Below are 21,996 nucleotides of genomic sequence, written 5' to 3' on the forward strand. Positions count from 1 at the left end.
TTCTTGAAGAGTGGAATGACATTTGGAATTTTCAAATCCTCCAGTACCATGCCAGCATCCATTGATTCTTGAAAGATCATTACTAATGCCACAACAATCTCTTCAGCTCCCTCTTTCAGAACCCTGGGGTGCAGACCATCTGATCTAGGTGACTTATCTATCTTCAGACCTCTCATTTTCCCAAGCACCTTCTCCCTAGTAATGGCAACTTCATACACCTCTTCCCCCGTGACACACTTGAATTTCAGGCACACTGCTACTGCTTTCCACAGTGAAGAATGATGCAAAATACTCACTACGTTCATCCGCCATTTCCTTGTCACCTCTCTAGCATCATTTTCTAGCTGCCTGATCATTACTGTCACCTCTCTAGATATCGGAGGCGAGAGTAGATATCATGGCTACTTTGTTAGGTACTTCCTGGCCACTGTGTATATATATATTAACATTAATAATGTTATATTCTTATTGTAGATTATAGTGGATTTTATGTATTGCACTGTACTGCTGCCACAAAACACAAATTTCACAAGATGTCAGTGATAAAAGTCATCCTGATCCTATCTGTCCCACTCACCTCCTTTGAACTTATTGCCTCCTTTCCCCTTCACCTGAATTGCATGACCCTGCTAATTCTGCATGCCCTTGTAATCTGGGACCTGAATGGCTTATGCATCAGCACCAAAGCCCGCCCACCCATATCACGTGGCCCCAGAACAAAGATAAAACCAGAGCCAAGTTTGAAGTCTGAAATCCATTGACTTGCAGTTGAGCAACAGGTTAGAAACAATGCAGAGTTCTAGTGGAGCTGGGGGGGGGGGGGGGGGGGGAGGGTAATATTATTTTTTAAAATGTTCATTTTTTGTGAATGTCTTTTTTCAGGATTCAAGCAGGAGAGCAGAGGTAATTGGTTAACTGGTTTTTAATTGTTATATTTGCTAAGCTACAGTGATAAATTTTGTCATGCATAGCATCCATACAAATCATTTCAATACTTCAGGACTTTGAAATGGTACAAGGGCAAGTTTGCAGAATATTCTGGTCATTTACCTACAGGAAAGATCTCAACATGACTGAAAGAATACAGAAGAAATTTGCAAGAATGTTGCCAGGACTTGAGGACCTGAGTCACAGGGAAGGGTTGAATAGGTTATGACTTCATTCCCTGGAGCGTAGGAGAATGAGGGGATATTTGACAGAAGTGTACAAAATTACGAGGGGGATAGATAGTAAACAGACTTTTTCCCCCACTGAGGTTAGCTGAGACCAGAATAACAGCTCATAGGATAAGGGTGAATGGTGAAATGTTTAAGGGGAACCTAAGGAGCAACTCAGAGGGTGTTGTGAGTATGGAATGAGCTCCCAGCTGAAATGGAGGATGTGGGTTCGATTACAACACTGAAGAGATGTTTGGATAGGTACATGGACAGGAGAGGTATGGAGGGCTATAGTCCAGGTGCAGATCGATGGGACTAGACAGAATAATAGTTCAGTCCAGACTAGATGGGTCTGTTTCAGTGCTGTAGTGCTCTATGATTCTATGTAGTGGTACAATTACAGAGTAAGTTTGTTGCAGGTAGACAATAAGATGCAAGGGACATGATGCAGTAGCTGTGAGGTCAGGAGTTCACCTTATTGCTCTAAAAGTCCATTCAATGTAATAGTGGTATAGAAGCTATCTTTGAGTCTGGTGGTAAGTGCTTTCAGGCTCTTGTACTTTCTGCCAATAGGAGGGTGGAGAAGACAGAACTCCAGGATGGGGGGGGGGGGGGGGGTCATTCTTTGACTATGTTGGCTGCTTTCTTGCGAAGTGTATGCAGAGTCCACGGTGGCTGAAATGCTGAGCTATGTACACAACTCTCTGCAGTTTTTTGCAGTCTTGAGCAGAGCAGTTATCATACCAAGCCGTGATGCATCCAAATACGATGTTTTCTATGGTGCATCTATAAAAATGGGTAAAGGTCAACGGGGACTTGCCAAATTTGTTTAGCCTCCTGAGAAAGAAGAGGCTCTGGTGGACTGTTTTGCCCATGACATCTGATTGATTGGACCAGGACAAGTTATTGGTGAGGTTTCCAGCTTGGAACTTGAAGCTCTCAACCCTCAGCAGTGGTGTAAACAGGAGCATGTCACATGCATGGTCTCAGGAGGTATGGGGCCAAAATACAGTGGATGGGTTGGTACAGTCCTGCGAATGCATCAGGTGTAGCAGTGGGAGCCAAGTTAGATATTCCTGAGGGGGAAGAGTCAACTGCTCCTTGTCTGAGCACTAATGTTGACTTTAAGGTCCATCCGCACCCTGCCCTCCAGGACTTGCCAGTTCAGATGAGTGGATCTCAGGCTGAGGTCCAGCCTGAAGATATTTCTCCATCGCCCCCACCATAAGGTCTCACCAGAAGGCTTAACCAGCTGCAGTTTCCTCCCCCAGGTCTGTTGCAGCGTCAGCACTTTCAGGATGGAGGGAGTGAGCCACGAGCTGGAGTTTTGCCTCGCCCAAGTGGATGACTTTGAGCAGGTGATGTCCATCTCCGTGAACATCTACAATGGACTCGACTACCTGCCGGACCGTTATCACAGATGGCTTAAGGACCCATACCGGAGAGTGATCTTGGCCAAGAAAGAAGGCAAGGTGGTGCGTATATTACAGAATCAGAGTTGTACAGCACAGAAACAGGCCTCTCATCTGATCAAGATGCCCCATACAAGCCAATTTCATTTTTCAGTGGCAGGCCCATACTCTTTTAACTCTTTCCTATCCATGTACCTGGATGGTGGGATCATGTGGAATCATTCCCGTTATTTATCAGCTATACAGTAGACACTGGTTAATTGGGCCATCAGTTAATCGGAGCAGCCGCTATTTTGGCACAGCTCTTAAAGAACAAAAACTAATCCAGAAAATAGCCAGGATTCCGTTTGTTTAATTGGGACACTATGTCGCTTTTTGGAGCAGGAGACTGTTGCCAAACAGTTCCTTACTAGCATCAGACGCATGCCCTTGCATAGCCGTTAAACACTACACTGTGCTTAGTGCAAAAGCTTTTAAACTAGTGTCAGTTGCTGTCGTGGTTTCTTGAAATAACCAGGAGACACAGAAGATTCTTCGAGAAGTTTAAGCCTTTATCTGCAAACAAAAGCTGAGACAATTAATGAGCGTGTCACTAATTGCCCACCAAGCCTAATACACAGTATTCTTTATAGTAATTTCTTATTTCAGTTACATTAGCATACCCTTGTCCCCTATCTCAGTTACATTAGCATACCCTCGTCCCCTATCTCAGTTACATTAGCATACCCTATCCGCTTGCAACCGCTTATCACCAAAACATTAGCTTCTCGATTCGCCACCAATATTTCTGCTCAGTAGCTTATTTGTTCCAGTCTACTCCTTGGAACACTTGTCCCCCTTCCCGGGCTTGACTGGTTTTCACACCATCACACCCCTCCACCACTGTTATCTCTATATGCTTACTTTCACTGTTAGCTACATTCTTAAGGCACTGATGCGTTCAATAGTATAGAGGCAATACAGAGATCATATAGTTTTGGTTACATAGTAACTGATGCAACTTTATTTTTCAATATAATCCTCCCTTTGAGACCCACACAGAGAAAGAAGACAAAGAGTCCGCACACAAAAGCCCCAATAAAGTCCAGCACTTCTTCCCAAATCTCAGGTTAAATTATAATTTTCTGCACCAAGACCTCAAAGTATTCTCTCCCTGTTACCCTAGGCTGCTGTCAAAAACCTGTCCCTTTGTATCTGAGACAGGAAAAAAAAACTCATAAGTCCTTACAATCTACTCCCACACTGTCGTTTTGCTCTTGTTCATCCTGCAGGCGTTGTAGGCTGTAACAATATTTCTTCGGTGTTTCTTTCTCCACTAAGCTTGGTTAAGTAATCGCCACGAGCATCGGAAATTGTTTGATTGCAGCACGCACTACAAGAGACTTGAGACAAGGAAGGAAACAGCACAGAACAAGCGCACAGCTCAACAATACAATACCAACAGTCGTTGCCATCTTAGTCAGCCATACTCCCCATCCTCCGAGTCTACTTTCTAACCAGTTGAATAACTGATGTCCAAACCCTGCATTCTGTTTAACTTCCTTTCTGAGACTTTTCAACTTATACATTGCCTTAGTAAACGATTCTTCTGGACTAGTGTTATTTGGTATAAAAGTACAGCACTGCTCTCCAAACATCATACAAACTCCTCCTTTTTCTGCCAACAGCCAGTCCAATGCTTGTCTATTCTGCGCACGCCATTTTGCTAGTTGCATCTAACCATTGTCCCAAGGCCTCCAATGCATCATCGGTGTAGTTGATGAATCTTTGCTGATTGTAATATATATAATTTATCCATTCAACATCCTTAATAGTTCCTATCAAGGGTAGAAGTGCTTCGAAGCCTGCAGCAATCTCATTCCTCGCCTTAAATTTGTTAGGTATACCTCTCGGCTGTTCTATACTATCTATCCAGATCGTCCAGTCCGGTTCATATTTTCTCCTTTTCCGCAATAGTGTCTGCTTTTCAGAGATATCAGTGTTGAAGTGTACTTCTGGGGATACTATAACTTCTTGAAGTAGCATAACACGTGTACACGTACCTGCCCAATTGAGAGGAAGTGTGGGTCTCAGACCCCCTTCCTCACCACACAGCCACCAGGTGTCTGCTAAGGGGATGGTCTGTGCGTCCAATGTACCTTCGGGTGGAGGGGAACCTACTACGTGTCTTTCGCCTGGGGTCACATCCCACATCTGAGTGCAGTTACCTCTGCAATGACCCACTGGACAAGCACCTGTCAGTGTAAAACATTCATAGCTCAACTGATACTGCATTATAAGCTGTTCCAGTGTAGGTGTCTGGCTTCTTTTGTTTATAGCCCATGGTCTGCTGTAGTTGCAGTCAGAGGCAAGCTTGTGTTGATCAAACTGCAGGGAAGCCTGATATAACATACACCAATATGGGCACATTGGTGCATTTCTCATACAGCTTTGATAGCAGGGATCTGTTTTAACACAAAGCTTCAGGAAACAAGCCTTAATCAAACCTGGACACTGTCGTTCACATCGCTCCCTATACTCTCTTTGCCACCGCGTGCAAGTGGAGGAGTTATAAGGCATGGGAACTACATGCTGAGCGGGGCTTGCCCTTGAGCACAGGTAGCAATTCCGTCTCTTCTTCATTCCTGCCGTGTAAGTTGCCCATTGGTACCACTGACTAGGCCATGGCAAGGAGGTAAGTGTTGTGTTCCTCTTACTTCTTTTCTGTAGGCTCTGTGGGGACTGAACAGTCCCATTCCATTTCTGCCACATTAATGGTTTCCAAGTCTGCACTGGAGTATGTGGGTGCTTTGTCCCCAGGGGCACGACTGGTCATTCCCAGGTCATCCCCGTTACCTGAAGAAGCACTACTATCCACCACCACATCCTGAGTGTCTTCAGGCTCGTCCTCAGGACCAAAATTTTCCCTTACTAATTGATCAAACTCCTGTGTCAGCTTCTTGTTCCCCCTGTCTGTCTGCTGCTAACTGTTCCTCTGCATCACTTACCTCGGACACCTCACCTGATTGTCCTTGCGGGACTGTCCTCATTCAGTGGTTCAGATGGTACCAGGTGGACGTCCTACCTGAACTGCAGTGGGTGATGCCTTGGTCACCGTAAAGGGTCCTTCCCTTCTCGGCTCGTTCCACTTTCTCCGAAAAACTCGCACATAAATCTGGTCTCCGGGTTTGATCGGTCCTTCTCCTTGTACAGTCTCCGGCTCTTACTGCTTTTCCTGTGCATAAATAGACTTATGTATCATAGTTAGCTGCTGCATGTATTGTTTCAATTCTATTTCCAATTGTTCCAAACTAGGTCCTTTATATGGCCCTCTCCACTGGGGCACTGGCATGGGCCTCCCAGTTAGTATCTCATGCGGTGTCAGGCTTGTCATTCGATTAGTTTGCATGCGGTAACTCATCCATGCTAACGGTAAAGCATCGACCCAATTAAGTTTAGTGTCTGCACAGATTTTGTTCAGTTTGGCTTTCAGGGTTCCATTAATTCTCTCTACCATGCCCTGCGACTGAGGGTGGTATACACATCCAAATCTTTGCTTTATCCTCAGTGCTTGTAGTACCAATTTGACCACTTTCTGGATAAAAGCTGAACCACTGTCTGAGCTAACTTCTGTAGGTATTCCAAACCTTGGGATCACTTCATTTGTCAGAAATTTTACCACTGTCTTTGCCCCTTGATTTTTCGAAGGTAACGCCTCTACCCATCTGCTAAATCGATCAAATACTACCAGCATGTATCTTTTCCCTTTCACTGTCTTTATCATGTCTACATAATCAATCACTAGATGTTTAAATGGTCCTTCGGGTACAGGAATGTGACCTATTGGGGTTGTAATTCCCTTCCGAACATTATTCTGTGCACATACCTCGCACTGTGACAAGACAAAGTCCAATAAGGTGACCAAAAACCATCCTTCTTTATTTTCTTTATCACTTCCCCCCTTGCACAATGGTCAATCCCATGCGCTACTGAAATCAGTATCGTCAGTAGAGGGGTGGGCGTACCAACAAACCGTCTTCCATGCTCCACAAGCCTTCCGGGTTCTGCTTGGCTCCCCTTCATCTCCACATTGTCTGTTCTGCCAAAGTTGCCTTACCTTGTATTTCAATTAGGTCCTCTACCTCAGGTTCTGGAGCTAGGCTTACCTGGGGGGCAATGGCAGCTGATGTACACCCAGACGCTTTTCTGGCTGCCTCGTCCGCAGCTTGATTTCCCTTTGTTATTACATCATTTCCCTTTTTAAGTGCCTGGCATTTTACTATAGCCAATGCTTTAGGTTTCATCATTGCTTTTAATAAGTCTAGGATTTGCTGACAATGTTGTATGGGATCTCCATTGCTTTTCTTAAAACCTCTCTGTTTCCACACTGCCCCGAACAAATGGCATACTCCACGAGCATATGCCGAATCAGTATAAATGTCTACTTTCTCACCTTCCATCATTTCACACGCAGTTGTCAGGGCTTGGATTTCCGCTAGTTGGGCGGAACACGGTTGGGGACAGGACTCCATCCTAATAATCTTATAGCTCAACTGATCCTGCTGCACTACTGAGAACCCTGCATGATTTCCATCATAGTCCCTATAACAAGAGCCATCTACGAACAGGATCTTTTTATCTGCATCCTCTAGTGGTTCTGACCGTAAATCTGCTCTCAATTTGGAAAATGCCATCGTCTTCCCTACACAATCATGGGGTTCTCCTTCATGTCCCAAAGGGACAAAATCAGCTTTATTACTGATAGTGCATCTCTGTATGGTTATGTCTGGAAATGTCAATAACATCTGATACGCTGCTATCCTGGCTGGAATCAGCACAGATTTTCCTCTTTCCAGCAGTTTTGCTACTTTGTGGTGTGTGTACAGAGTCACAGGATAGCCCAGGGTTACAGATGATGCCTTTTCATATGCATAGTACAGCACCACCAATCCCTGATAACAGGGTGGATACCCTAAGCCACCTCATCTAGTCTCGTACCGTAGTATGCTATCAGCTGCTTTGCTTTTCCTGTGCCTGTCTCTTGTGTTAGAACCACTGTGACATAACCTTCCTGTCGGTTGGATACATACAACTGGAAAACCTTCTCGTAGTCAGGCAAAGCTAATGCTGGTGCTGACTGCAATTCCCGCTTAATAGTATTGAAAGCTATCTCCGCCTCTTCATTCCACTGTAAGCCGTTCTTCAAATTTGTATGTCCTGCTATCATTCTCAAAGGTGCCACAATCTCAGCATATTCTCCTGTCCAATTTGAACTGTACCCTGTCATTCCCAAAGATGTCATCATCTGCCCTACTGTCTGGGGTTTTGGGACCTTAGTTATTGCCTCAATCTGATCTGGTGCTATTGCCTTCACTCCCTTGGATATTACCCTGCCTAAGTATTCCACTTGCTGCTTGCAAAATTGCAGTTTCTTTTTGGATACTTTATGTCCTCCATGCGCCAGCTTCTCTAACAGAGTTATAGTGTCCTGCTCACACTGTTCCTTACTGTGGGAGCAAATCAACAGGTCATCCACATACTGTAACAATGTACTTTCCAATGGTATGTCCTCTACGTCTGCCTTTAACACCTGATTAAAAACATGTGGTGAATGTTTAAACCCTTGAGGCATTCTGGTATAGGTATACTGAGTACCTCTGTAAGTAAATGCAAACAGATACTGACACTGGTCGGCTAGAGGAATGCTGAAGAAAGCCGAACACAAATCAATCACTGAAAAGTAACTTGCTTCTGGTGGAACATTAGTCAAAAGCATGTGTGGGTTGGGGACTACCGCTGGTCAGTCCTCCACCACGTCATTTACCGCTCGCAAATCATGCACCAATCTCCACTTAGATTTATCTGCTTTTAAGACCGGCAGCAACAGGGTATTGCAAGGTTTGCAAGGTTTGTTCTTTTAAGCACTCCTGCTTCAAGCAACCCCTGCACTGTTGATGCTATTCCCATTTCTGCTTCTGGTCTTAGAGGGTATTGTGGTCTCCTGGGTGGAATTCTCCCTTTTTCAGCCTTATTTCCACCGGACTAGCTGTTTTTATTTTCCCTACTTCTGTGTCATGCTGTGACCACAGAATAGATGGCAACTCCTCTAACCTATCTTTCTGCTGGCCTCTCTCCTTTCCCAGCAATGGTATGTGTGGTTGGGGAGTTATTTTGACCTCTTTCATTGTTCCTACCATATCTACACTTACCATTATTTTAATGCAATTGTTGTCTTCTGATATCCACACCTCCTGCGTGATTTTCCTCCACACTGTTACGGTTTCAGCACTCTAATCTAAGGGTCCTAAGTCTTTAGACTGATATCCCTTGTTTACTAACGACGTTACGTGGGGTGCAGCCTCCGGTATCCTGTACCATTTTTCTAAAAAGGTGTCCTACTTAACTTGTAAAGCTGCTCCTTGCTTTCCAATTATCACAGCCTCCCCTTCCAGGTGCTGTTGGGTACATGCCTCCACGTGCCATCTCTCCTCTAACTCCCTGTTCTGAGTCTCGGCAAAAATCACTGTACAATGTAGCTCAGATTTGGGCATTACAGCCCTGGGTAATATAGCCTGCACGCCCTTTTCCATTTTTCCCAGGTTTCCTGAATCTGATCTGCTATGTCTCCTATCCAAAAGACATTAGCCTTCTTGTCTTCTCGCAATATCAATTGAGCACCTGCTCTTTCCACACTCAACCCATTTCTGGTGCATTCTAATTTTAATTCCAGTTTCAATAAGGCATCTCTGCCTAACAAATTAATCGGAGTTCCTTTAGATACTAGCAATGGCAAAACAATTCCTTTATTTCCCATTTTCAACTGCACTGGAGCCATCTCAATAAATAATTAAATAGGGAGGATTAGTGTAAATTGGTGGTTGACAATCACCAGCAACATGATGGGCTGAAGGGTCTGCTTTCCTCTGCATATGTCCCCTTGTTCAAAGTACATTTATTATCAAAGTATGTATATATTATACAACCTTGAAATTTGTCTCCTTACAGGGAGACACAAATCACCAAAAGAACCCATTTAATAAAACAGTCAGAACACCCAATGTGCAGAGACAAAAAAAAACAAATCATGCAAACAATAAACACAAGCAAATAGCTGAAGTCCACAAAGAAAGGCCATCTACAGACCCTTAGTTTGGTGCCGAGTTGAGTAAATGTCTCGGAGAAGTGAGCTGAGCTGGCCCAACCCACCTCAGGCTTCGACACACTGACCTTTTGTGATAGTTCAGTCTATCCGGGTTTTCCGGCGGTCCCTTGCTGTGGTTGGACTTAACTAGAAACACCTGAGGCTCATATTGGAACTGGGAATATAAGTGGCCCTGGCATTGAGTGTGGGTTGGGGTTGTCTTGTCAAGCTACTCATAGCACAGATGGCTGGTGGAAGGCTAGAATGGACTCTGCCATCTTGGGGCTGCATTGGAGAACCATGGCTTCTGGGAGTCTTGCTGGTCGTAGTTGGAGTGGTCATTGTGGTATGGATTCAGCTGTTTCCTGGGCCAGCTGGGTGGCCGTCAGCCACTCTGAGCTAGGTAGGGATCTGGTTGCTTCTGTAGCCAGACAAGGCTGCTGGCTGTAATGGCTACTTGAAGCTACCCTGATGCAGAGGTGGAACTGTCTGTTGTTCCTTGGTGTTTGTCTCTTCCTGTCTTTGCCCCTGTGGGGTAGGTCAGGCTGTCCTGCTGTTGCATTGTGGGAGGAATCTGTCTTGTCTTGTCCTTGCCTCCATAGGGTAAGTCAGGCTGTTCTGCTGTTGCCTGATGGATGGTCCTGCCCCACCTTGGTGTGGAGTTATAGAAGAGTCCTGGCTCTATGTCTGTGTACTGTCCTGTCTCATGTTAGTATCCTGACAAAGATGAGTCCTGGCTTGTCAGAGGATCTCCATGTTGATATATAGTTCCTAGTCTGCCCCTAGCTCCAGCCTCTGAGTTCCTCAAGCCTCGACCCAAGCCTGCAGCCTCGACCCTTGACTCAAGCCTCGACCCAAGCCTCAAGACCCCAAGTCCCTAGCCAGGCCTCGTCACATCCTCGCCTGGGTTTGGGGGTCCGAGCCCGAGGCAAGACCCAGATTCTGGGTCCTTGTCCAGTCTTGGGCTCAGAGTCCACCCCAGGCTCCTGGTTTCTCAGTCCCTCGTCCTGCCCAGTTCCTAGTACTACAGTGTCTGCGTCCTGCATTTGGGTCCTGATTCAACACTGGACTTATGACACCTTTTCAGTTAGGCCCAGCACGTAAATTTCTGTTTAAACATTGGGTTCTGTCAACCGACATACTCTAGACCCCAGCACCTTGACTTGGCTTGTATCCGACCTTTCCAATTCAGCCCAATGCTTAAATCGTCGTCCAAATATCAGGCTCAGTTGCTGTGTTATCACCTTTCCAGTTTTTTTAACCTCGCAATTGTTGAGGCTCATGTGAGGGGAGGGTGGGGATAATCTGACTTGGTGTGAATGCAGGCTCTTGTTGGCAGGTGGCTCTGGTGTCAGTGAGCGTTGTTGACGATGGCCACACTGCACTTGTGGAAGGTTTGAGAGTGGCGCCCAGCGAGAGGGGACAAGGAATCGCTGGGCGGATTCAGCGGTACGCCTTGGCCCTGATAAAATCCCAGTTCCCAAGTCTGGAGGTTCGACGCTACGCCAGAATCGGGAAGCTAAGCCCTGATGTCTTCACCGAGTTCCGGTTAATATGCAGTCAGGTAACAGCATGCACAATTCCTTTTTTCCCTTTTACAAAGGAGATTCTGCCAGTGTTTACAGAATCACTTTATCATATTACACTCAGTAGCCACTTTATTAGGTTCACCTGCTCATTAATATAAATACCTCATCAGACAATCATGTGGCAGCAACTTAATGCATAAAAGCATGCAGATGTGGTCAAAAGGTTCAGTTGTTCAGACCAAACATCAGAATGGGGAAGAAATGTAATCAAAGCGACATTGACCATGGAATGATTATTGGTGCCAGATGATGTGGCTTGAGTATCTCAAAAACTGCTTATCTCCTGGGATTTTCCCACACAACAGTTTATACACAATAGTGTGAGAAACAAAAACCAAATAGTGAACCTTCTGCGAGTGAAAATGCCTTGTTCATGAGAGAGGTATCTGGGTGCTCTGGTTTCCTCCCACAGTCCCAAGATGTACTGGTTGGTAGGTCAATTGTCCCCCTAATTAGGCTAGAGTTAAATTGGAGGATTTCTGGGTATCATGACTCAAAGGGCTGGGGGTGGGTGGAGGAGAGAGGGAGGGAAAAATTATTGGATAAAAACATCCCCATTGAATTTAGCCCCCTCACTTTAAATGCATGTTTTCTAGTAATAGACATTCCCTGGGAGGAAGATATGATCTAAACCTTATAAAAGTCTATCAGTTCTCCCTCTCAACCTCCACTGCTGCACAGAAAACAATCCAACCTCTCCTTATAGCACATGCCTTCTAAGCCAGGCAGCATCCTGGTAAACCTTTTCCAAAATCTCCATGTCCTTAACGTAAGGCTTAATTTGTGTCCAGTTTTGGTCACCTACCTACAGCAAAGTAAACAGAGTTGAAAGAAAACAGAAAATTTACATGAATATTGCCGGGTCTGGAAAGACTGAATAGGTTAGGTCTTTATTCCTTAGAACATAGAAGATTGAGGGGAGATTTGATAGAGGGATACAAAATTATGAGGGTTCAGATAGGGAAAATGCAAGCAGGCTTTTTCCACTGAGGTTGGGTGGGATTACAGTCAAAGGTCATGGGTTAAAGGGTGAAAAGTTTAAGGGGAACATGAGGGGAAACTTCTTCGTTCAGAGGGTCATGAGAGTGTGGAATGAGCTGTCAACACAAGTGGTGAATGTAAGCTCAATTTCAACATTGAAGAGAAGTTTGGATAGGTACATGGGTGAGAGGGTTACAGAGAGCTATGGTCCCGGTACAGGTCGATGGGAGTAGGCAGTTTAAGTGGTTTTGGCGTGGACTAGATGGGTTGAAAGGCCTGTTTCTGTGTTGTACTTCTTATGACTATGACGCTAAGGGGGTGACCAGAACTGAAGGCAATACTTCCGATGCAGCCTAAGAGTTTTATAAAGCTGAAATTTAACTTCCAGACTCTTTAACTCAGTGCGACATCTAATAAAGGCAAGTGTTCCCTACACCTTCGTTACCACCCTATTAACTGTGCAGGCATTTTCAGGGAAGCAATAGACCGCTGCAATATTCACTAATCACACAACTTACAGTGAAAGGCTTCGAATTAAAAAACTTGTTTACCAAAGAACGTTTGATCAGTGATTACATTATTACAATGCTACAATGTTTTATGATTTACACTCAGTAGTTTCAAATTATAACACAAACTAAGATTGTTATAACCGGGGCAGTAATGAGGACAAGCTCCCACTACCTATTAAATGTTCCCAATGGTGTGCGCCCAAATAGCCTCTGACAACCAAGTCCAGCTCTTAGCCTTCATGTGTGGCTCAGCTACTAAGCCCAGTGGAACCATTTCTACTGACAGGTGAAGGGGCAAAGGCGGTTTACTGGTACCTTAAAACCAGTTGCTTTGGGCAGATGGGGCGTGTCAGTTGTGGTTGGCAGCTCATCCAGGAGAAGGAAAACTCAGATCTCAAACCTCCACTGCATTTTGGCTATACCTACTCGTGGAGAAGGCTTCATGAGTAAACCTCAAGGGAAAAATCTGGAGCTGGAGTCCCACAGGCAGTCCTACATTGAGTTCAATGCTGACCGGCAACTCCTGCAACATGCTGGTCCTGACCTGTATCAGTCTCTGCTATTCCTTTGGGTTCATCAGATGCTTGGAGAGGGAGAGTTTGCTACATGGGCAACAGTATGCTCTCCATATTGTTCTGCCCTGGCTTGCATATCTAGACACAACATCTATGGTTGTCCCTGACCAACAGAGAGCATCAGAGCCTACTGTCCATGGATACCTCAGTGTTCCTTCTCCAAGTACACACAGGCACTTCAGCTGATGATAAATTAGGGCTCCAGTTGACAGTGAAGCAGGTTAAAATCAATTACAGTACAATGATATCTTGATCATTTGCGGCGATACTGAGGAATGACAAATGGTTTTCAATTTAGATAAGTGTGACGTGATGCATTTTGGACATTCAAACCAAGGTAGGACCTATACCATTGTAACACTTACCCAACAGGCTGGTATATGTCTAGGGGAAAAGGAGATCCAGCCACACACCAATCCCACCTCCCGTACATGCAGGTGCTGTGAGAATCGAGTTTATGCCTCGCGCTCGCCCACAGTATCAAACCCACAACAAATACCGTTATGAAATACACTTTAAAGAGTTTACTAAAATGAAAAGAGTATTAGGCAATACAATATATATGCAAGGGAAACAAACAAAACAAAAAAGGCGCCACTTATCAAAGTTCAGTCAGTTTAGTGCACATCGTTGGAGCTCAAACATCGAACCATTCGACCCCTTGTCGCTTGCCTCCGACATCCACATCTTCGCACCTAGGACCACGCCCGGTGGTCTTCCGAGCAGTGCAGCACACGTCCACCTTCCTCAATATCTTCCTCCTGCTCTCTCCCAAAAGCCCGCGAAAAACCCCTCCCCCAAGTTCCCAGCCTCACAAGACAAAATAACATTCCCCATTGGTTAACAAATGAATACAATTACCATATCAATAAAGCAAAATAACTGTGAGAGAAACACTTATCAAAGAAGCATTCCTACTCTTAACAAACCAAAGAAGCCATTTTGAGTAACATACACAGGACATTGTACATTCTCTCCCCACCAGCAAATGTCATGCCCTCATGGCATTACCAGAGTTCCCCAATGCTTCTTGCTACACACAAAACCCAACCCAGGTGCAGAAAACAGTGACATAACTACCCAGAGCAGTAGAAATCACACTCTGTTCTCCTGGCACCACATATGTCAACCGCTCCGGGGGGGGGGGGGGGGGGGCGCCTAATCCTCTGAGATCTCCATTCTCCTTCTGCCCCACTGGGCTTCCTCTTCACCTGCGAACCCACTGTCTCGGATTCCCCAGGTCTACCTGACAGACCCTCACCCCCTTCCTCACGGGGGTCCTCCCTCACCCGAAATCTCTCCGGCTCACGCTCGGGTTCCACCCTCTCTCCCCCCAATGTTGGCTGCCTCTCCATTTGACCCTCAAGACCTTCCCTCCTCTCACTCGACTCAGTATGGGAAGGGCCAGGAGCCTCCTCTTGGGGTCCACCTCTAGCTCTAGCTCTAGCTCCTCAGCTTCATACTTGGAGAGGGTGTGGAGCCCCCACGGCCCTGCCTCCCCCGGAACACAGACCGTCGCCGGCAGTTCCAACATCCTGACATCAGCACTCGTATGAACCAACACCCAGCTAGACTCTACCTCTTTACTACACCATCTAGCTACCAATTCTACCTGCCCAATACCCTTCACTGAACTTAAGCCCCGCACTATCGCATCTCCCGAAACTCGAAAATTCAATCCGCTCACTGCACAGGCATACTGCGCTGGTACACCTTCAAATTTGTACCAGCTAACAATCTTATCTCTGTCCATCTCCGCTCTGCTGCCTGCGCAATTCCACAGCCCCTGACAATCCAATCCGGGATGAGCACCCCACAAATGTAACACTTCCCTAACAGGCTGGTATATGTCTAGGGGAAAAGGAGATCCAGCCACCCACCAATCCTACCTCCCGTATACGCAGGTGCTGTGAGAATCGAGTTTATGCCTCGCACCTGCCCACAGTATCAAACCCACAACAAATACCGTTATGAAATACACTCTAAAGAGTTTACTAAAATTAAAAGAGGCAATACAATATATATGCAAGGGAAACAAACAAAACAAAAGGGCGCCAACTTATCAAAGACATTGTACACATGAATGATGAGTGTACTGAATGGGCACTGATGAGTGTTGCGGTACAAATACAAAGTTCACAGAAAATGGCCCCACAAGAAGACAAGGGGATGATGAAGGCATTTAGAATGCTGACCTTCATCGAGTTTAGGATTAGGGACACTATGTTGCAGTTATACAGCTTGTTAATGAGGCTGCACTTGGAGTATCAGAAGGACAAGAGATTCTACAGATGCTAGAAATCTTGAGTAACACACAAGATGCTGGAAGAACTCAGCAAGTCAGGCACCTTCTATGGAGGGAAATAAGTGGTCAATGTTTCAAGCCGAGGCCCTTCATCGGGAGATGATCATGTCCAGATGAAAGGTCTTGGCACAAACATCAACTGTTTACTCTTCTCCAAAGATGCTGCCTGACTTACTGAGCTCCCCCAACATTTGTGTGTGTGTGTGTTAGCTAGTTAGTTACTTGGAGCTTTGGTCAGTCTGTTAGAAGAAAGACATCATCAAGATGGAGAAGATGCAGAAGGGATTTTACAAGGATGCTGCCTGGACTAGAGGGCCTGAATTATAAGGAGTTGATAGATCTTTATTCCTTGGAGTGCAGAAGAATGAGACATGACTTCATAGAAATTTTAAAAATCATGAGTATGAATAACAAACATGAGAGAATCTACAGATGCTGGAAATCTAGAGGAACACACAAAAAATGCTGGAGGAACCCAGCAGGCCAAGCAGCATCTATGGAAAACAGTAAACAGTTGACGTTTTGGCCGAGACCCTTCATCAGGGCTGAGAAGGAAAGAGTATGGATAAAGTGGACAGTCATAGTCTTTTCCCAAAGATTGAAGAGTCCAAGACTAGAAGGCGTAGTTACAAGAAAAGAGGGAGGAGATTTAAGAGACATGAGAGGTAACTCCTTTATGGGGAGGGTAGTTAATACCTGGAATCAGCTGCCAGAGGGTCTGGGCCCAAAACGTTAACTATACTTTTTTCCAGTGATGCTGCCTAGCCTGCTGAGTTCCTCCAGCATTTTGTGTGTGTTGCAAGCAAACTAACCCTTCACATTACAACTAGTAGGAAGGGTGCTGTGATCAGCATGAAACTGTTGGGCTGAAAGGCCTGTTTCCATGCTGTATCACTCTGTCACTCGATGACGCCACGATATTCCATTATTCACTCAATTTACAGTGAACAGCTTCAAATTACAACACAAATATGATTAACAAAGGAAGTTTATTCAGTGATTGTTATGATTGCTATTGTTATGTCCAACAACGAATCTGTGATTACAGTATCAAATTACTACCAGTTACTGTATTCCATGATTCACACACTAACTGCAGTCCATAGTCTCACATTTAAACAGTCATCCCTATCAGAGTGCACTCAGTGCATAAAAAAAAATTGCCCCACTCATTTCCTTTGAAATTAACGCCTCTCACATTAGATGCATGCTTGAGTATTAGACATTTTGACCCTGGATAAAAGATGCCAGCTGTCCACCTTTCATAACTTAATAAAATCCTGTCAGGTCTCCCCACAGCCTCTGCCGCTCCTGAAAAAACAAGCTGGTTGTCCAACCTCTCCTTGTAGCACGTGCCCTCTAATCTGACGCAGGACTTTTTCTTATGCCTACAGGAGGTGCTGGTTCTCCACTTCGTGGCAGAAGAGCTGCAGCCCTTGCTGGACACCACCATCGGCCACTTGAAGGCAAGCAGGCAGGAATGGGAAGAGCCAATCCATCTGGCAGCAGGCGAGGTCAAGCAGGTGTTCCTGGACCGGCGGGTGGTGGAGGAAGTGCTGCCAGGGGGCACCATCATACGAGACTGGATCCCTTACAAGCCCTCCGAGGGCAATCTAGAGGTACTCCTGAAGCGAGGCACCACCTGGATGGCGGACAGTGTAGTGGACCCGACCGTCCTGAGCCTCTGCTCCAGCCCCTACAAGGTGCCTGCGGGTGCCAACAACTTTCGTCTCAACATTGACATCTTCGGGAAGGATTTCCTTCGTGCCAGGAGCCAGTTTCTTGCTCAGCTGCACAAGGCTATCGACTTCCTTCAGGGTCCCACATACTGCCTCATATACTTGGACAAGACCATTTGGTCTATCATGCACTCCTTCTGCCAGACGGTCTTCAGTCTGACCAATGAAATCGTCCTTGAGAAGCAGTGGGTGCTAGAGGCAGAGTTTTAAGGCAGTGTTGGCCATTGGCTTATCATTGTCACATGTACCAGGATACATGCTGTCCATACAGATCATTTCAAACATAAGTACTTTGAAGTAGTACAAAGCAATAAGCGAATGCAAAATATAGAGGTACTGTTACACACTAGTGCCGTGCAGGCAGACAATATGATTCAGGGTTACGTCTAGATCATAACACACATCGAATCTGCCCTGGCATTACATTATACCTTAATTATTATCCCCCTCAACCCATTCCTCTGCCTTCTCCCTTTACTAAACAAGAACCTCCACTTTAAATATACCCAATGACTTGGCCCCAACAGCCATCTGTGGCAATGAACTCCACAGATTCACCATCCTCTCCATAGATGCTGCCTGAGCTGCTAGTTCCACCAGCATTTTGGGCATGTTGTTCTGGATTTCTTGGAACCTATGACACCCTTACTAACCAAGAAAAAAATCAACCTCCTCTTTAAATATACCCAGTCACTTGGCCTCCATTGCCATTTGTGGAAATCAATCCCACCATCTGGAAATTCCTCCTCATCTCTGTCCTGAAGGGACATCCTTCTATTCTGAAGCCAGCCCTCTGATCCTGGACTCCCTCACTATGGAAACATCCTCCCCACTAAGTTTTTCAATATTCTGTAGGTTTCAATAAGATCCCCCCCCCCCCACCATTCTTGTAAATTCCAGCAAGTGCAAGTCCAGATCCATCAAATGAGCCTCAAACATTAACCCTTTTATTTCTGAGATCATTCTCCTAAGCCTCCTCTGGATCCTCTCCAAAGCCAGTCACCCTTTCTTAGATATGGAGCTGAAAACTGTAACAATTCTCCAAGTGCGGTCTGACCAATGCCTCGGTGTTACGTCCTTGTCTAATACTCTCAAAATGGATGCTAACGTTGCATTTGCCTTCCTTGCGACCGACTCAAGCTGCAAATTAACCTTCAGTGAATCCAGCATTAGGTGACTCTGCCTAGGATAGATCCAATACCTTTCCCACTGGGTTTCAGGATTAGGGGAAGAACATCTCCCTTAGGTTTTCCTCAAATCTAACTGCACATTGATTCATCAATCTGTTGCAGTTGCTTCATTGTAACTGGGTCCCAACCTTGGAACTCCATCTCCAACAGCACCATGGGGGCAACTCCAGCAGAAGGACTGCAGCAGTTCAAGATGGCAGCTTACCCCCCCTCAAAACTTTCTCAAGGGGCAGTTAGGGCTGGGAGAGAAACATTACCCTTGCCAGCAATCCCAGATCACAGGGAAGTAGGGTATGAAAACAGTATGACTTCAACACAATAACCGCTGTATTTTCAGTCTCACTCTCTCCTCTCCTTCCTTCACACCAGTGCATTTGATGATACTCCTTGGAGAATGTACATAAAGCCAGTTACAAGTTATGTACAGAAACAGGCCTTTCAGCCCACGATATGTGTGCTGACCTATGCTGCCAGTCCAAACAAACCCCATCTGCCTGCACATTATCTACTGTATATTAGAATCAGAATCAGGTTTAATATCACTGGCATATGTCATGAAATTTGTTGTTTTCATGGCAGCAGTACAATGCAATACATGATAATAGAGAAAAAAACCGTGAATTACAGTAAGTATATATAAATAGTTTAAATGAGTAGTGCAAAAATAGAAATAAAAATGTAGTAGTGTTCATAGGTTCGATGTCCATTGAGAAATCATTGGCACAGGGGAAGAAGCTGTTCCTGAATCGCAGTGTGTGTGCCTTCAGGCTTCTGTACTTCCATCTTGATGGAGCAATGAGAAGGGGGCATGACCTGGGTGATGGGGGTCCTTAATGATGGATGCCGCCTTTCTGAGGCATCGCTCCTTGAAGTCCTGGATACTATGGAGGCTAGTGCCCATAAAAGGAGGTAATTTTACAACTTTCCAGTTTACTTCGACCCATCACCCTCCCCGTTCCATACCAACCGGTGTTGCAACCAGTTAGAATGCTCTCCACGGTACATCATTGGTAACATACCAAATCACCTCAAACTCCTAATGAAATACAGCCGCTGTTGTGCCTTCTGTAGCTGCATCGATATGTTGGGCCCAGGTTAGATCCTCAGAGATGTTGATATCCAGGAACTTGAAATTGCTCACTCTTTCCGAACCCTGCTTGTGTATGTGCCGATTTGAATTCCTCCTTAATGCTACTGTTGTAACTGGTTTCCTAGCAGCCTGTTCCAGGTACCTACCAAAACCTATCCCCCACATCTCCTGTAAGCTTCCCCCTTCTCCCCTTTAAGCTCTCTCCTATGGTAGAATCTGATGTTTCCACTATGAGATAAAAATGTTACATGGTGCTTACAAATTATCTGATTTCTTGCAACAATTTGAAAAGTAAATGTTATGAACCATTTATGAAATTTTTAAAAAAATTGGTTATAAACACTTTAAACTGGTCTCACTTTGCCCAATTGTCTTTTCATTCATGATACCATTAGATAATGCAACAAAGGAAGAGTCCATTTAGCTCACTGCTCATCTCTTCAGAATCAGGTTTAATATCACCAGCATATGTCGTGAAATTTGTTAACTTAGTGGCAGCAGTACAATGCAATACATGATAAACATAGAAAGAAAACGTAAATTACTCTAAGTATACATATATGTATATTAAATAGTTACATTAAGAGAATCAGTGTCAAAACAGAAATTTTAATAAAAGTATTGAGGTAGTTTTCATGGGTTCAATGTCCATTTAGAAATTAGATGGCTGAGGGGAAGAAGCTGCTCCTGAATCACTGAGAGTGTGCCTTCACGCTTCTGTACTCCCTTCCTGATGGTCACGTCCTGGGTGCTGGGGGTCCTAACGACAGAAGCCCATTTTCAGAGGCACCATTCCTTGAAGATGTCCTGGATACTATGGAGGCTGGAGCCCATGATGGAGCTGACTAATTTTACAAATTTCTGCAGCTTTCTTCAATCCTGTGCAGTATCTCCCCGCCCCCAACCCCATACCAAATGGTGAAGCAGATAGTCAGAATGCTCTCCATGGTACTTCTGTAGAAAGTTGCGAGTGTTTTAGGTGACAAACCAAATCTCCTCAAATGCCTTATGAAATATACTGTAGTAACTGTCTTGCCTGGTTTGTAGCTGCATTGATATGTTGCGACCAGGTTAGATCCTCAGAGATCTTGACAGCCAGGAACTTGAAAATGCTCACTCTCTCCACTTCTGATCTCTCTGAGGATTCTGAACGTACTTGAAATTTATTTTATTTAATGACACAGAGCGGAGTAGACTCGTCCAGCCCTTTGATCCCATCACCCCAACAACCCCAATCAACCCTAACCCAATCAGAGGACAATTAACCTATCTGGTACGACTTTGAATTGTGGGAGGAAATCAGAATGCCCAGAAAATATCCGCACATTCAGCGTGAAGGACGTACAGATAGCGCCAGTACTGAACTCTAAACTCCGATGCCTCAAGATGTAATAACACTCTGCTAACCACTATGCTACCATCAGACCCTCAGAAATCTCGCTCTCTGTAAAACCTGGAGCAGAATTAGGCCATTCAGTCCATCCATCAAGTCTACTCTGCCTTTCCATCATAGCTGATTCATTAGTCATTTCAACCCCATTTTCCTGCTTTCTCTCCCTAATCTCTGACACCCTTACTAATCAGGAACACATCAATCTCCGCTTTAACTAGACCCAATTACTCTGTCCCCACAGGCAGTGAATTCCACAGATTCACTACTCTTCTCATTTCTCCTCATCTCTTTTCTGACAAGCCTTTTGTGAGGATTATGAACAGCTTGAGGTCTGGTGCCAACCAAAAAACCTTTTCCTCAATGTCAACGAGAGAAAGGAGATGGTTGTCAGCTTCAGGAGAACTTCCAGCACTCAACTCCTCTTTCCATTGGCAGCACAGCAGTGGAAACTGCAAGCACTTTTAATCTCCTGGGAGAGCAGATCTCACACAACCTCTCATGGTCCCAGAACACATCCTATACAGTCAAGGCAACACACACAAAATGCAGGCCAGGCAGCATCTACGGATCAATATTTCAGACTGAGACCTTTCATCAGGACTGGAAAGCAAAAGGAAAGAAGTCAGATTAAGAAGATGGGGGAAGGGATGAGCAGGTAGAAGGTGTCAAGTGATAAGTGAAGCTGGGAGAGGAGGAGAAGGTGAACTAATGAGCTGGGAAGTGGATTGGTGAAAGAGCAAAGGGCTGGAGTCTGATAGGAGAGGAAAGAAGACCATGAAGATGGGGAAGAGAGAGGAGCACCTAAGGAAGGTGATGGACAGTTAAGGAGATAAGGAAAGAGAAGGAAACAGAAATGAGCAGTGGTGAAGGAGAGGGTGGGGGGGGGGGGGGGGCAATTACCAGAAGTTCAGGAATCAACGTTCATGTCATCAG

General features: G+C 45.2%; 2 protein-coding genes across 3 annotated transcripts; one reads left to right on the plus strand and one right to left on the minus strand.

Moving 5' to 3' along the window:
* Positions 1–718: 718 nt before the first annotated feature.
* Positions 719–20,168, plus strand: nat16 (N-acetyltransferase 16). 2 transcript variants are annotated; one of them, XM_059975127.1, is made up of 5 exons: positions 769–779; positions 883–903; positions 2,429–2,632; positions 11,029–11,253; positions 17,046–20,168. In XM_059975127.1, the coding sequence occupies exons 3-5, from the start codon at positions 2,456–2,458 to the stop codon at positions 17,598–17,600; spliced, it is 957 nt and encodes a 318-aa protein (XP_059831110.1). In that variant the 5' UTR covers positions 769–779; positions 883–903; positions 2,429–2,455; the 3' UTR covers positions 17,601–20,168. The 2 variants fall into 2 exon arrangements, with proteins under 2 accessions (XP_059831111.1, XP_059831110.1); XM_059975128.1 differs by lacking the exon at positions 883–903 and having other exon boundaries at positions 719–779.
* Positions 2,872–5,563, minus strand: LOC132396960 (uncharacterized). The gene is made up of 2 exons (XM_059975126.1): positions 3,798–5,563; positions 2,872–3,137 (listed from the first exon to the last, which is right to left on the minus strand). Exon 1 carries the CDS (start codon positions 5,318–5,320, stop codon positions 4,253–4,255), a length of 1,068 nt encoding a protein of 355 aa, XP_059831109.1. The 5' UTR covers positions 5,321–5,563; the 3' UTR covers positions 2,872–3,137; positions 3,798–4,252.
* Positions 20,169–21,996: the final 1,828 nt, after the last annotated feature.

This window comes from Hypanus sabinus, chromosome 7, assembly GCF_030144855.1.
Source record: "Hypanus sabinus isolate sHypSab1 chromosome 7, sHypSab1.hap1, whole genome shotgun sequence".
Lineage (NCBI taxonomy): Eukaryota > Metazoa > Chordata > Chondrichthyes > Myliobatiformes > Dasyatidae > Hypanus > Hypanus sabinus.

Coding starts and splice junctions, on each gene's coding strand:
- nat16 (XM_059975128.1), top strand. CDS start 2,456: ATGGAGGGAGTGAGCCACGAGCTGGAGTTTTGCCTCGCCCAAGTGGAT. Junction 2,633..11,028: donor CCAAGAAAGAAGGCAAGGTG/GTGCGTATATTA, acceptor TCTTGTTGGCAG/GTGGCTCTGGTGTCAGTGAG. Junction 11,254..17,045: donor TCCGGTTAATATGCAGTCAG/GTAACAGCATGC, acceptor TTATGCCTACAG/GAGGTGCTGGTTCTCCACTT.
- LOC132396960 (XM_059975126.1), bottom strand. CDS start 5,320: ATGTGGCAGAAATGGAATGGGACTGTTCAGTCCCCACAGAGCCTACAG.